This window comes from Oncorhynchus kisutch, linkage group LG6 (assembly GCF_002021735.2).
Source record: "Oncorhynchus kisutch isolate 150728-3 linkage group LG6, Okis_V2, whole genome shotgun sequence".
Lineage (NCBI taxonomy): Eukaryota > Metazoa > Chordata > Actinopteri > Salmoniformes > Salmonidae > Oncorhynchus > Oncorhynchus kisutch.
Window position 1 is genome coordinate 36,610,633 of NC_034179.2, and position 14,339 is coordinate 36,624,971.

The window sequence follows — 14,339 nt, forward strand, 5'->3', positions numbered from 1 at the left end:
GACCGTTGCGTAAATTTCACACTACATTTTTGGATGCGCCATTTCATAAAAGTCTGCGCATATACTGTACAAAAATATTGAGAATTATAAACTTGGCGCAATCCATACATACACGTTTCCCGTTATCAATCAGAACTGTCGTAAAACGGTGCATGCGTGAACGAGCCTGAAAACTCAGGATGAAAAACGCCTCCATTCACCTTTTATGGTGACAGTAACGCCATTTATTTGCTGTATAATTTTGAACTATTGTGATTAGACCACGGCATGCAAAAGATTAATCTTTGTTCAATATTTAGTTTATCAATAGTTTATTGAGTTTATATGTCCTGTGTTGGTATAGGCTCTGAGATTAAATAGACAATGATGTTGTGCTCTTATCGCACAGCAATGCTGTAGCCTACCCATACTGTCAAATATTTTACATACACTACTGGTCTATTTACTTTGTTGGCAGAATGTTTTAATCTTTAGCAGTAATTTATGCCGTACCTGGAAAAGGACTGTCAGTTTCTGAACGGGAAAACAATGGCACATTTTTATTTATTTTTTAAATTTCACCTTTATTTAACCAGGTAGGCAAGTTGAGAACAAGTTCTCATTTCATTTGTGCTCAGTGTCGTTGTCCTGTTGGAAGGTGAACCTTCGCCCCAGTCTGAGGTCCTGAGCGCTCTGAAGCAGGTTTTCATCAAGGAACTCTCTGTACTTTGTTCCATTAGTCTTTCCTTCGATCCTAACCAGTCTTCCAGTCCATGCCGCTGAAAAACATCCCGACAGCATGATGCTGCCACCACCATGCTTCATCGTAGGGATGGTGCCAGGTTTCCTCCAGACGTGATGCTTGGCATTGAGGCCAAAGACTTCAATCTTGGTTTCATCAGACTAGAGAATCTCGTTTCTCATGGTCTGAGAGTCTTTTAGATGCCTTTTGGCAAACTCCAAGACGGCTGACATGTGACTTTTACTGAGGAGTGACTTCCGTCTGGCCACTCTACTGTAAATTCCTGATTAGTGGAGTGCTGCAGAGACGGTTATCCTTCTGGAATGTTCTCCCATCTCCACAGAGGAACTCTGGAGCTCTGTCAGAGTGACCATTGGGTTCTTTTTCAACTCCCTGGCCAAGGCCCTTCACCCCGATTGCTCAGTTTGGCCGGGCGGCCAGCTCTAAGGCAGCCAGCTCTTCCCCAGATCTGTTCCTCGACACAATCCTGTCTCGGAGCTCTACGGACAATTCCTTCGACCTCATGGCTTGGTTTTTGCTTTGACATGCTCTGTCAACTGTGGGACCTTATATAGACAGGTGTGTGCCTTTACAAATCATGTCGAATCAATTGAATTTACAACAGGTGGACTCTAAACCCCCTAAAAGTGGAGTTGTTTTACGGCTCATCCATATACATTACAACACAGAAGTCCAGTGACAGTCTCATAGCCATTCCCTTCACCCCTGCTGAGGAGATGTGACTCCCAGAAGCAAAGCTGTCAAAGAATGGATCAAACTTCCCCCACCGAGCTAAGCTCTTCAAACCCAACACAGAGCAGACCAATCCTGCAACGAAGAGGAGGACCAACGCTGCCGTGCTGCTGCCAATACATATACAGTGCCTTAAGAAAGTACTCACACCCCATGACTTTTTCCATATTTTGTTGTGTTACAGTCTAAATTTAAAATTGATAACATGTAGATTTTGTGTGACTGATCTACACACAATACCCCGAAATGTAAAAGTGGCATTAGGTTTTTATAAATGTTTAGAAATGAATTAAAAATGGAAAGCTGAAATGTTTTGAGTCAAAAAGTATTCAACCGTTTTGTTATGACAAGCCTCAATAAGTTCAGGAGTAAACATTTGCTAAGCAAGTCACACTACAAGCTGCATGGACTCACTCTGTGTGCAATACTAGTGTTTAACATACCCCACACATACAATTATCTGTAAAGTCCCTCAGTCGAGCAGTGAATGTCAAGCACAGATTCAACCACAATGACCAGGGAAGTTTTCCAATGGTTCGAAAAGAAGGGCACCTATTGGTAGTTGGGTTATCAAAAAAGCAGACATTGAACATCCCTTTGAGCATGGAGCCTTTATTATTTACACTTTGGATGGTGTATCAATACACTCAGTCACTACAAAGAAACAGGCGCACTTTCTAACTCAGTTGCCGGAGAGGAAGAAAACCGCTCAGGGATATCACCATAAGGCCAATGGTGATTTTAAAACAGTTACAAAGATAAATGGCTGTGATAGGAGAAAACTGAAGATGGATCAACAACATTGTACTATAGTTACTGCAGTATTACTTAATGCTAACAGAGTGAAAAGAAGGAAGCCAGTACAGAATAAAAAATATTCCAAAACATGCATCCTGTTTTTAATAAGGCACTAAAGTAATACTGCAGTAAATGTGGCAAAGAAATTAACTTTTTGTCCTGAATAGAAGGAGTTGTTTTTGGGCAAATCCAAGACAACACATCACTGACTATCACTCTTCATATTTCCAAGCACGGTGGTGGCTACATCATATTGTTTGTCATCGGCATGGGCTAGGGAGATTTTTAGGATAAAATAAACAGTATATAGCTAACCATTGACAAAATCCTTGACGAAAACTGGGTTCAGCTTTCCAACGGACAATAGAAGATTAATTCACCTTTCAGCAAGACAATTATCTAAAACACAATTACAAATACAATTGAAGTCGAAGTTTACATACACCATAGCCAAATACATTTAAACTCAGTTTTTCACAATTCCTGACATTTAATCCTAGTAAACATTTCCTGTCTTAAGTCAGTTAGGATCACAATTTTATTTTAAGAATGTGATATGTCTGAATAATAGTAGAGAGAATGATTTATTTCATCACATTCCCAGTGGGTCAGAAGTTTACATACACTCAATTAGTATTTGGTAGCATTGCCCTTAAATTGTTTAACTTGGGTCAAACGTTTCAGGTAGCCTTCCACAAGCTTTCCACAATAAGTTGGGTGAATTTCGGCCCATTCCTCCTGACAGACCTCCCCACTCTGCAAGCCATCGGCCCGTCGCTCAATACCACACTGGGATACCAAATCAATGGACATAATCTCTGAAGCCACAGATCTATATGGGCCGCCATGTCCAACAAGTCTCACCTACTCCACACAGTTAACTTTGGCTCTGAGCTACTGTAGTCCCACCCTGTGCTATTGAATAAAACCTAAGGTTAGGGTGCTGCATCACAGTAAGCAGAATCAGGCTAGTGGATCAAAGGTCTCGACTAAATGTTATTTCAAAGTTCGTTGAGTCACCGTAGGAACAAAAAAACACCTAGAAAAAAGGGTTATTTCAATTATAGGAACAGGATGATGCTTGGGTACCAGAGTACTTGAGAAAATTTACAGGGCCGTTATTACTTTAGGGTTGTTCTTAAATTACAGCTCTCAGCTTTTCGCTCTGAAAGCGGCGAGGGTAAATATGCGAAGAGAAGCGCTCCCTCGCCCATGTGGAAAGATAACTCTGTGCTTAACGATCTGTTCTAGGAGGAGCTCTTCTGTTCTGATGTACAGTCTTCAGAAAGTATTCACACCCCTTGACTTTTCACACATTTTGTTGCTTTACAAACAATAGTACGCAAGTATAAACACCATGGGACCACGCAGCCATCATTCCGCTCAGGAAGGAGGCACGTTCTGTCTCCTAGAGATGAATGTACTGTGGTGTGAAAAGTGCAAATCAATCCCAGAACAGCAAAGGACCTTGTGAAGATGCTGGAGGAAACAGATACAAAAGTATCTATATCGACAGTAAAACGAGTCCTATATCGACATAACCTGAAAGGCCGCTCAGCAAGGAAGAAGCCACTGCTCCAAAACCGCCATAAAAAATCCAGACTACGGTTTGCAGATGGGGTCAAAGATCGTACATTTTGGAGAAATGTCCTCTGGTCTGATGAAACAGAAATATAACTGTTTGACCAATTGACCATGCTAGGGGTCATTGTCCATTTGGAAGACTCATTTGTGACCAAGCTAAAACTGATGTCTTGAGATGTTGCCTCAATTTATCCACGTAAATGTCCTGCCTCATGATGCCATCTATTCTGTGAAGTGCACCAGTCCCTCCTGCAGCAATGGACCCCCACAACATGATGCTGCCACCCCCGTGCTTCACAGTTGGGATGGTGTTCTTCAGCTTGCAAGCCTCGCCTTTTTCCTCCTGACAGAGCTGGTGTAACTGATTGAGGTTTGTAGGCCTCCTTGCTCGCACATGCTTTTTCAGTTCTGACCACACATTTTCTATAGGCTTGAGGTCAGGGATTTGTGATGGCCACTCCAATACCTTGACTTTGTTGTCCTTAAGCCATTTTGCCACAACTTTGGAAGTATGCTTGGGGTCATTGTCCATTTGGAAGACTCATTTGTGACCAAGCTTTAACTTCCTGACTGATGTCTTGAGATGTTGCCTCAATTTATCCACCCAGGTCTCCTGGCTAATGTTGTGGTTCTGTGATTGCAGGTGCCGAGGGAGCCGTGTTCAGCAACTCTGTGGAGACGCCACACGTCAGGGCCGAGCCCTTCAAAGAGCTACGGTAAAATACATTTCTCTTTGAATAATTCCTCCTGATGCGCACACATATTGTAGATACATACTGTACATACATACTTACACAAACTCACACACAGCTATAACACCATGCATCACCTTTCTCATGTTCTATGCATTTATAATCAAACAACATTCAACAACAAAAAACTGATGAGGAATTGCTGTGGCATGTCACTGGGTTGCTATTATAAAATGATGGAAAAATTGCTCCCGTCGTGGGCAGAGGACCTACTGTACAGTTTAGTTTGTGCTGGTGCATTTGGGCTGGCTGAAGATTACAGGGCATTTCCCTAAGCCATGGTGTGTCGCTCAGCGAGAGTGAGGGTGTGATTTGGATTATTGCCTGTGAAATGATTTCCAAACTCGGTCCTTGGGACCCCAAGTGGTGCACATTTTATTTTTTGCCCTTGCACTACACAGCTGATTCAAATAATTAACTAATCATCAAGCTTTGAATCAGATGTGTGGTGTTTGGGAAAAAAAATAAATGTGCACCCTTTAGGGTCTCTAGGGCCGAGTATGGGAAGCCCTGCTCCAGCCCCATGCATACTACCAATGTCAGCCATTTTGCGCTGAAAAAAATACAAAAGCAACATCTAAAGTGTTTCCACGTTTCTTGTTCTGAAATAAAATAACCCAGAATTGTTTCATACACACGAAAATATTATTTCTCTAAAATATTGTGCACACATTTGTTTACATCCCTGTTAGTGAGTTTTTCTCCTTTGCCAAGATAATCCATCCACCTGACAGGTGTGCCATATCAAGAAGCTGATTACAGCACGGGTGCTTGCGCTGGGTACAATAAAAGGCCACCCTAAAATGTGCAGTTTTGTTACACAACACAATGCCCGAAATGTCAACATTTTTGAGGGAGCGTGCAATTGGCATGCTGACTGTAAGAATGTCCACCAGAGCTGTCGCCAGGTAATTTAATGTTAGTTTCTCTACCATAAGCTACCTCCAATGCTGTTTTCAAGAATTTGGCACTACGTCAACTCACAATCGCAGACCATGTGTAACCACGCCAGCCCAGGACCTCCACATCCAACTTCTTCACCTGCGGGATCATCTGAGACCAGCCACCTGGGCAGCTGATGAAACTGTGGGTTTGAACAACCAAAGAATTTCTGCACAAAATTTCACAAACCGTCTCATGGAAGCTCATCTGCGTGCTCGTTGTCTTCTCCAGGGCCTTGACTTGACTGCAGTTCGGCTTCGTAACCAACTTAAGTGTGCAAATGCTCACCTTTAATGGGTACTTGCACGCTGGAGAAGTGTGCTCTTCATGGATGAATCCCGGTTTCAACTGTAACGGTCAGATGGCTGACAGCTTGTTTGGTTACGTGTAGGTGAGCGGTTTGCTGATGTCAACGTTCTGAACAGAGTGCCCAATGCTGGTGGTGGGGTTATGGTATGGGCAGGCATACGATACGGACAACGAACAAAATTGCATTTTATCAATGGCTATTTGAGTGCACAGAGATACCATGATGAGATCCTGAGACCCATAGTCGTGCCATTCATCTGCCACCATCACCTCATGTGTCAGCATGATAATGCACAGCCCCATGTCGCACGGATCTGTACACAATTTCTGGAAAGCTGTCCCAGTTCCTCCATAGCCTGCATACTCACCAGATCTGTCACCCTTTGAGCATGTTTTCGGATGCTCTTGATCAACGTGTTTGACTTTGTGTTCCAGTTCCCGCCAATATCCAGCAACTTCGCACAGCCATTGAAGAGAAGTGGGACAATATTCCACAGGCCACAATCAACAACCTGATCAACTCTATGCAAAGGAGATATGTTGCGCTGCCTGAGGCAAATGGTGGTCACACCAGATACTGACTGGTTTTCTGATCCACGCCCCTATCTTTTTTTTAAGGTGTCTGTGACCAATAGATGCATATCTGTATTCCCAGTCATGTGAAATTCATAGATTAGGGCCGAATGAATATATTTAAATTGACTGATTTCCTTATATGATATTAACTGTAACTCAGTAAAATCTGTGAAATTGTTGCATGTTTTTTAGAAATACATCTCCCCAGCCACCCTTCCCAATCTAGAGCACTGTGTTGTGCGCAATCATGTCACATGACCTTGATTTAACCTTTATTTAAAGCATTTCATTTTTTATTTCAGATGGTCTAGCACCATCCTCAGACAATTTAATAAAAACACAAGATAAAATCTGTTATGATGGTGCGAAACACATGGCCAAGGCTCTAAATCAACATTTTTCAACAGTAGCACTGGTGCTCCCAATCTTTTTTTTAATTACGAGCACCACATGGAATGTAGGAGCACCATAAAATACTTTTTTTTTTCAATTGATTGAGATACAGCCTATATTTGGCCTTTATGAATTGTAGCCACTTTTTAAACTAATATGTAACACTGCAAAGAGTTTATTAAAATATGTTGATACAAATCCATGTTATTGAAATTCCAAAGTCATTTGAGGATGTGTAAAAGCAAAATGTTCCTACTGAGATGCATTACGTTTAAAATTGTACACTGTCTCTTTAAAATGTTAGGTTTGTCCTGACAACATTCAAGAAATCTGTCATTCATTCATTGCTATGATCATTGCTTTCTTCCGGTTGTCATCTCGTTCGTGTGGCAGAGCCAAGGAAACAGAAATGGCAAAGAATCACACCACCCACAAGTCCCGTATGGCCCACAGGAATGGGATCAAGAAGCCCAGATCAAACCGCTATGAGTCCATGAAAGGGGTCGTAACTAAGTTCATGAAGAACATGCGTTTCTCCAAGAAGCACAATTAGAAAGTCCATAAGACAGCCAATACAGCAGCCAAGAAGATCGCTGATGCAGCACCCACAAGCCCTTAGACTGGGTGGCTACTCTCTGTGTATCTCCAAGTTCCATTGACTTATGCACAATAAAGCTATGCTTTGTAAAAAAATATATATATATATATATATATAGTACTGAACGAGTGAAATGTTTGGACACACTGACTCATTCCAGGGTTTTTCTTTATTTTTACTATGTTCTATATTGTAAACTATGAAATAACACATATGGAATCAAGTGTTAAACAAATCCAAATATATTTTATATTTGAGATTCTTCAATGTAGCCACTCTTTGCCTTGATGACAGCTTTGCACACTCTTGGCATTCTCTCAACCAGCTTCATGAGGTAGTCACCTGGAATGCATTTCAATTGACAGGTGTGCCTTGTTAAAAGTTAATTTGTGGAATGTTTTCCTTATTAATGTGTTTGAGCCAATCAGATGTGTTGTGACAAGGTAGGGGTCGTATACAGAAGATAGCCCTATTTGGTCCATATTATGGCAAGAACAGCTCAAATAAGCAAAGACAAATGACAGTCCATCATTACTTTAAAACATGAAGGTCAGTCAATCTGGAAAATGTCAAGAACTTTGAAATGATGAAATTGGCTCTCATGAGGACCACCACAGGAAAGGAAGACCCAGAGTTACCTCTGCTGCAGACTGGTACTGTATATATACACGTACATACATATTGTGCATACACAAAAAATGCTATGATCATTGATATCCTGAAGAAGCTATCCAATTACAATTTAGGAGACCATCTTATCCATAGCAATTTACGTATATACATTTTCATACTGATCCCATGCGGGAATTGAAGCCACAACCCTGGCATTGCTCTACAAGCTGAGCCACACAGGATTATCTCCCTTTTCCTTTCTTTCTGTGCCACAAAATGTTTGGATATACTGGTAAAGTTACCAGGTTGTTAGCTTGACAATGAAGTAACATGACTGAACAAAGAGTAAACAAAACATGAATGACTCACGAGTAGTTTTAGAACATCCCATGACATGGTTTATGAATGTAAGCTGCAGTCCCGGCAAGCCACTATAGGAAGATAAAAATGCTGCGCAGGTAATATGGGTCAGATCTTTTGAACTGGTTGGGCTTCAAGCAAGCTGTTTTTGCTGTAGTAATGGTGCAACTATGACGCTATCGAATCTGCACTTGCTTTTTTTGTTTAGTGCACTTGGAAACAACGTTAGAGTGTAGCCTTATCATTAAAACAATTATTATCTGGGGGTTTTCCTAGTCGCACAGTGCTCCCCCAAAAAACTCTTAGTCACACAGCAAAACATTTTGTTCCACTTTAGAGCCCTTTTTACAGTGTAACATTAAACTGCTAAAGCCTTTGAACTGGTTCAGAAGGTTTTGACTCTTTCTTCCAATTACCTGTAGCTTGGAGAAACTCTGTAAGCAATGTATACTCCTCCAGCAATTAGCTCTACTTCCTGTCCAGTAGAATGTCGATGGAGAACCATTCGGAAGCGTTATTTTGTGGATTTTGACATGTAGAGATCAATGGCCGTATCTTTGGCAGGACTGCTGCTTGGATCGGCCCTCAGTACGCCCAGATCAATGCCCGGATGCTCATCAAAATTGAATTCAAGGAGCTTCTCACTCGTGAAGAGGGAAAGATAAATGAGTTTAGGTGCTGGCTGGCAAGTGGTTGAGTAGACATGACAGGGGAGACACATTGGTAGAGAGAGAGATAATGAATGTTAGCAATTTATGTTATTCTTTAATAACACAGACCCCAATGCAAATCAGGGGGAAGAAAATCGGTTTATTTGAAGAGGACAAATCAGACAGGTAGATAGATGGTCATTCTCCCCTGTCCTCAGGGATACTCTCTCCAGTGGATCTCTCCTGTGATTATCTCCCAAGAACAAAGGGACAGCATGTAGTTTTATAACCCAGCCCTAGCCTGTGGTTGACCAATTAGAATCCCTTGCAATAAAACTAGCCAATGGACAAATGACAAGTATCCTATTTCAGAAGACATATTCCTCTCATGTCTCTGAACTATTGGTCAATAATTCCTTATTACAGAAAAAACACTATTTCCCTTAATCGTTATTACTCTATTGACTTCTTGTCCTTTTGACCTCTCGTCCTCTGTCTCTGCATTGTGTATTTATCTTCAACATATCTTCAACATATTCATACACTCCTCTCTAGACCATTTGAAAAATAATGTATTTTTAGAAAACAATTAAAAAACATGAACAAATAGACAGTATAAAAAACATTAGCAGTAAGCATAAAATCATTCACATTAAACACCTTGCATTTCTATAAAACACAAAGGGCACACAGTACTTGCTGTAACAATAAGAAATTGATTTCCAAAAAGTTATAGAAAATAAGTATTAACAGGTGTAATGATGATGTCCCGATTCCTACCACATCCTGTATTAGGAGGAAACTCACACACACAAAAAATAACAATTATCTGCAAGACAATATTCAATCATCCTATTGGCAAGGTAATCATTCCCCAAGTCCTTTAAAAGTGCTCTTCCACACTGGTATCAGTCCCACATAGATAACTGTTGGAAATGATGTTCTGACAGTCTGCCGGGAGTGAGGAATTCTTCTTCCGTTCCACTAGTTGCACTTCACCGGTAATCTTGTATTATTTCAGGTACAGTCCTTAAATCGAAGGATATTGCTGCAGCCTCAGACGACAGATTATCATAAACTGTAACGAAGGAAACAAAAAGTGAAAGTAACATGTCCTGGTTTTAAGACAAATTCATATTTCATGGATTTCCCTAAGTAAGCATGTCCCAATTTTCAGGAAATGTTGTACATTTCACCGAGATATCCCTAATACTGCAGCATACAACATAGAAGCTTATCAGGTTCTGATCATCTTACTATGCTTCTTCACCCGAGATTGGCCCCCGTTTCCGAATCAATCAGTTCTTTATTCTCCAGGCTCCACTTTGTCATCAAAATGGACAACCTTGCAATGAATGACATGTATCCATCGTGATTGCCCCTGTACTTTTACTGCTGAACTCGTTATGAGCAAAACTTGATAAGGACCTTCGCATTTTGGCTCTAATGTGTCTATTTCATTTTTTTTTACCATCACCCACTGTCCTGGTACTACATCATGTTCCCCCTTGGGAGTTATTCCCCACGCCTCTTTTAATTGTCTATCTGCTTCCCCTACTGTTGTATGCAATAGTTAAGCATTGTGTCACTCATGAAGTGAACGTCTGCTTTTCTCAAATCTAACGTGCCTGGTATTATCACATTGTCCATTGTATTAACTACCTATGCTCAGCCATCCTCACACCCCCCTCCACAATGCTTGAACCATCTGTGGATAAGATAAACTCAGGGTTTTCCAATGAATGACTCTATAAACCCATCAGAGAGCTGATCCAAAACCAACTCACAACAGTCATGTTCAACTAATGTGGTATCTGTAGGATACATCAGAGTAGCTGGATTACATGGTGTCTTTTCAACTATACCCATGTCCCATAAATCTTTAATCGCTACTTTCGTAGCGTCCATAGCTTCCTTGCTAATGGGATATTGTTTTGTTCAAGGTGGGGCAACACCTGTCAAGCACACTGGTTCCATATCCCAAGTTCCACACAAATGTTTCTTCGTAGTACAAATAGGATGGTTCTGAACTGTAGAGCCCTGCAGTTGTCTAATTTGCTACGTCACCTTTCCTTCAGAAAAGTTCAATGTAGAGTCAAGTTGCATAATAAAATCAAGGCCTAAAATAGGTTGTTCAAATGAGCCTATCCACACCCCTGCATCAATCTTCAATGGACCAATAGAATTTGATAATGGTTTAGTCTGTTTCATATTTGTCACCCCCTACTCCTGTGGCTCTCATCTTCTTGCCTGTGTACTGAGGACATACATGTCTTGCATAAGATATGGGCAATATAGTGACTTCAGGACCCGTATCTACTAGAAAATCTACTGCAAAGTTGTTAACCATCATGTTCCCATATATTCCATCCAATTTCAGCTGAGATGGGACGTAGAGGGAGTCCATTAGTTTACCTCCACAGCATCCAGCAAAATCTGCTGCTGAGCCGGAGAGAGCTTCTTAAATTTCTGCATCAGCATTGTGTCGTTGGGGCTGTTGTCGTGATTCCATTTTCCCTTAGACGGACCCTGCTTCTCCTGGTCATTCCTCATAAGAACATGTTTTCTTTCCGACATTCTTGTTGCCAGTGACCAGAAATCCCGCAATAATGACATACACCAGGTTACTATTTTACTGAACGAATAATGTTGTTGGTTTCACTCGGAACCTGCACAAATCTGATAACAGCAGGTTTATTATGTTGATTTGTATTTGTATTTATTATGGATCCCTATTAGCCATGCTGCCAAAGCAGCAGCTACTCTTCCTGTGGTCTAGCAAGATTAAGGCAGTTTATACAATTTTAAAAACATTACAATACATTCACAGATTTCACAACAGACTGTGTGCCCTCAGGCCCCTACTCCACCACTATCACATATCCACAGTACTAAATCCATGTGTGTGTGTGTGTGTGTGTGTGTGTGTGTGTGTGTGTGTGTGTGTGTGTGTGTGTGTGTGTGTGTGTCTAAGCCAATATTTGTGTTGCTTCACAATCCCTGCTTCTTCCATAACATGTTTTATTATCAGTTTTTTTTAAATACAATTTTACTGCTTGCGTCAGTTATTTGATGTGGAATAGAGTTCCATGTTGTCTGGCTCTATGTAGTACTAGTACTGTGTGACTCCCATAGTCTGCTCTGGACTTGGGGACTGTGAAGAGACCTCTTATGGCATGTCTTGTGGGGTATGCATGGGTGTCCGAGCTGTGTGCCAGTAGTTTAGACAAACAGCTTGGTGCATTCAACATGTCAATACCTCTCATAAATAAAAGTAGTAATGAAGTCAATCTCTCCACCACTTTCAGCCAGGAGACATTACCATGCATATTATTAATATTAGCTCTCTATGTACATCCAAGGGCAAGCCGTGCTGCCCTGTTCTGAGCCAATTGCAATTTTCCTATGTCTTTTTTTGTGGCAGTAGTCAACGTGCGACAAAACTAGGGCCTGTAGGACCTGCCTTGTTGATAGTGTTGTTAAGAAGGCAGAGCATCGCTTTATTATAGACAGACTTCTCCCCATCTTCTCCCCACTACTATTAGTTTTTGAAATATTTAAGGCTAACTTACTCCTTGCCACCCACTCTGAAACTAATTGTAGTTCTTTGTTGAATGTTGCAGTCCTTTCAGTCGCTGTAGTATCTGATGTGTATAGTGTTAGGTCATCCGCATGCATAGACACTCTGGATTTACTCAAAGTTAGTGGCATGTCGTTAGTAAAAATTCAAAAAAGCAAGGGGTCTAAACAGCTACCCTGGGGAATTCCTAGTTCTAACTGCATTATATTTGAGAGGCTTCCATTAAAGAACACCCTCTGTGTTCTGTTAGACAAGTAACTATTTATCCACATTGTATCAGGGGATGTATAGCCATAACACATTTGTTTTTTGATGTCTCTGTCCAGTCGTGACAACTTGTCAATGTTGTCACCGTAGTTGTCTCTCCCAGTCATTAGTTGTGGAAACTATTTTTTCCCCCGCAAATCATCATGTATGGATTGCATCAGCTGATGAGTGATTACCCTCAATTCCTCCAAAAATGGGACATCTTCATCTTCCATGCCAGGTAACCCACTGTGTCTAACCACCTCTGCTCTAAACATTTCTTCAAAATCAACAAACGGTTCTTTCAGTTTTTGAACACATTTGGTTATCTCTCCCCTATTGGTACCCTTAAGGAAAACATGGATGGCTCTCCATCCATTGGCCACATCTTGCTTTTCAACACCCACAGCTCTATAAACCTTTTCTTCAAGTACATGTTCAAGTACATGTTCACGGTTGTTCAGACCAAAGGCTAGTAACTGTAACCCATCATGAAGATGTAGATTGTAGAGTTTCTTATAATGCTTCAAATGGTCTCACGTTTTTATACCCACTTCTCGGGGATGTTTCAAAGTTTTCGACCATTCATCCAACTGTTTTGGAGATGCTGATTTATGTGTGTTTACTGTCACCGGAGGTTTCTCTTTACTACCTTTTACAGTCTGTGTTCTAGTTGGCCTAAGACATCGTTCGTCACCGCTGTCAGAATCTGTTGACTCAAAGCCAGGCAGTGCTGACCAGATGCTTGAAATCCGATCATTCTTGCGCGACTCAGCCTGAAGATGGATTGAAGGAACACATGGTCCTCCACATGTTGGAGCCAAGTATGTTTTCACGACCCTTGCCTGTAATTGTTGAATTTCTTCTTTCAAGGTTTTGATTTGTGAACCAAGAGCTTTCAAACTATCCTTATCTCTCTGCAATGTCCTGTCATGAGCTGCAACATCGAGACCATCCTGACTGGTTGCATCACTACCTGGTACGGCAATTGCTCGGCCTCAGACCGCAAGGCACTACAGAGGGTAGTGCGTATGGCACAGTACATCACTGGGGCTAAGCTGCCTGCCATCCAGGACCTCTACACCAGGCGGTGTCAGAGGAAGGCCCTAAAAATTGTCAAAGACTTCAGCCACCCCAGTCATAGACTGTTCTCTCTACTACCGCATGGCCAGCGATACTGGAGTGCCAAGTCTAGGACAAAAAGGCTTCTCAACAGTTTTTACCCCCAAGCCATAAGACTCCTGAACAGGTAACCAAATGGCTACCCGGACTATTTGAAATGTGTGCCCCCCCAACCCCTCTTTTACGCTGCTGCTACTCTATGTTTATCATATATGCATAGTCACTTTTAATTATACAGTCATGTACATACTACCTCAATTGGCCCGACCAACCAGTGCCCCCGCACATTGGCTAACCGGGCTATATGCATTGTGTCCAGCCACCTGCCAACCCCTCTTTTACG

The 14,339-nt window shown here is 41.5% G+C and overlaps 1 protein-coding gene across 2 annotated transcripts in view; it reads left to right on the forward strand.

Annotated features, from left to right (window-relative positions):
* Window positions 1–14,339, forward strand: part of LOC109892766 (delta-sarcoglycan-like) — a 313,752-nt gene that overhangs the window by 278,796 nt on the left and 20,617 nt on the right. For both annotated transcript variants that reach the window (XM_020485532.2, XM_020485531.2), the window contains exon 6: window positions 4,500–4,572. In XM_020485532.2, coding sequence (XP_020341121.1) covers window positions 4,500–4,572 — 73 coding nt within the window. The remainder of the gene's footprint in view (window positions 1–4,499; window positions 4,573–14,339) is intronic.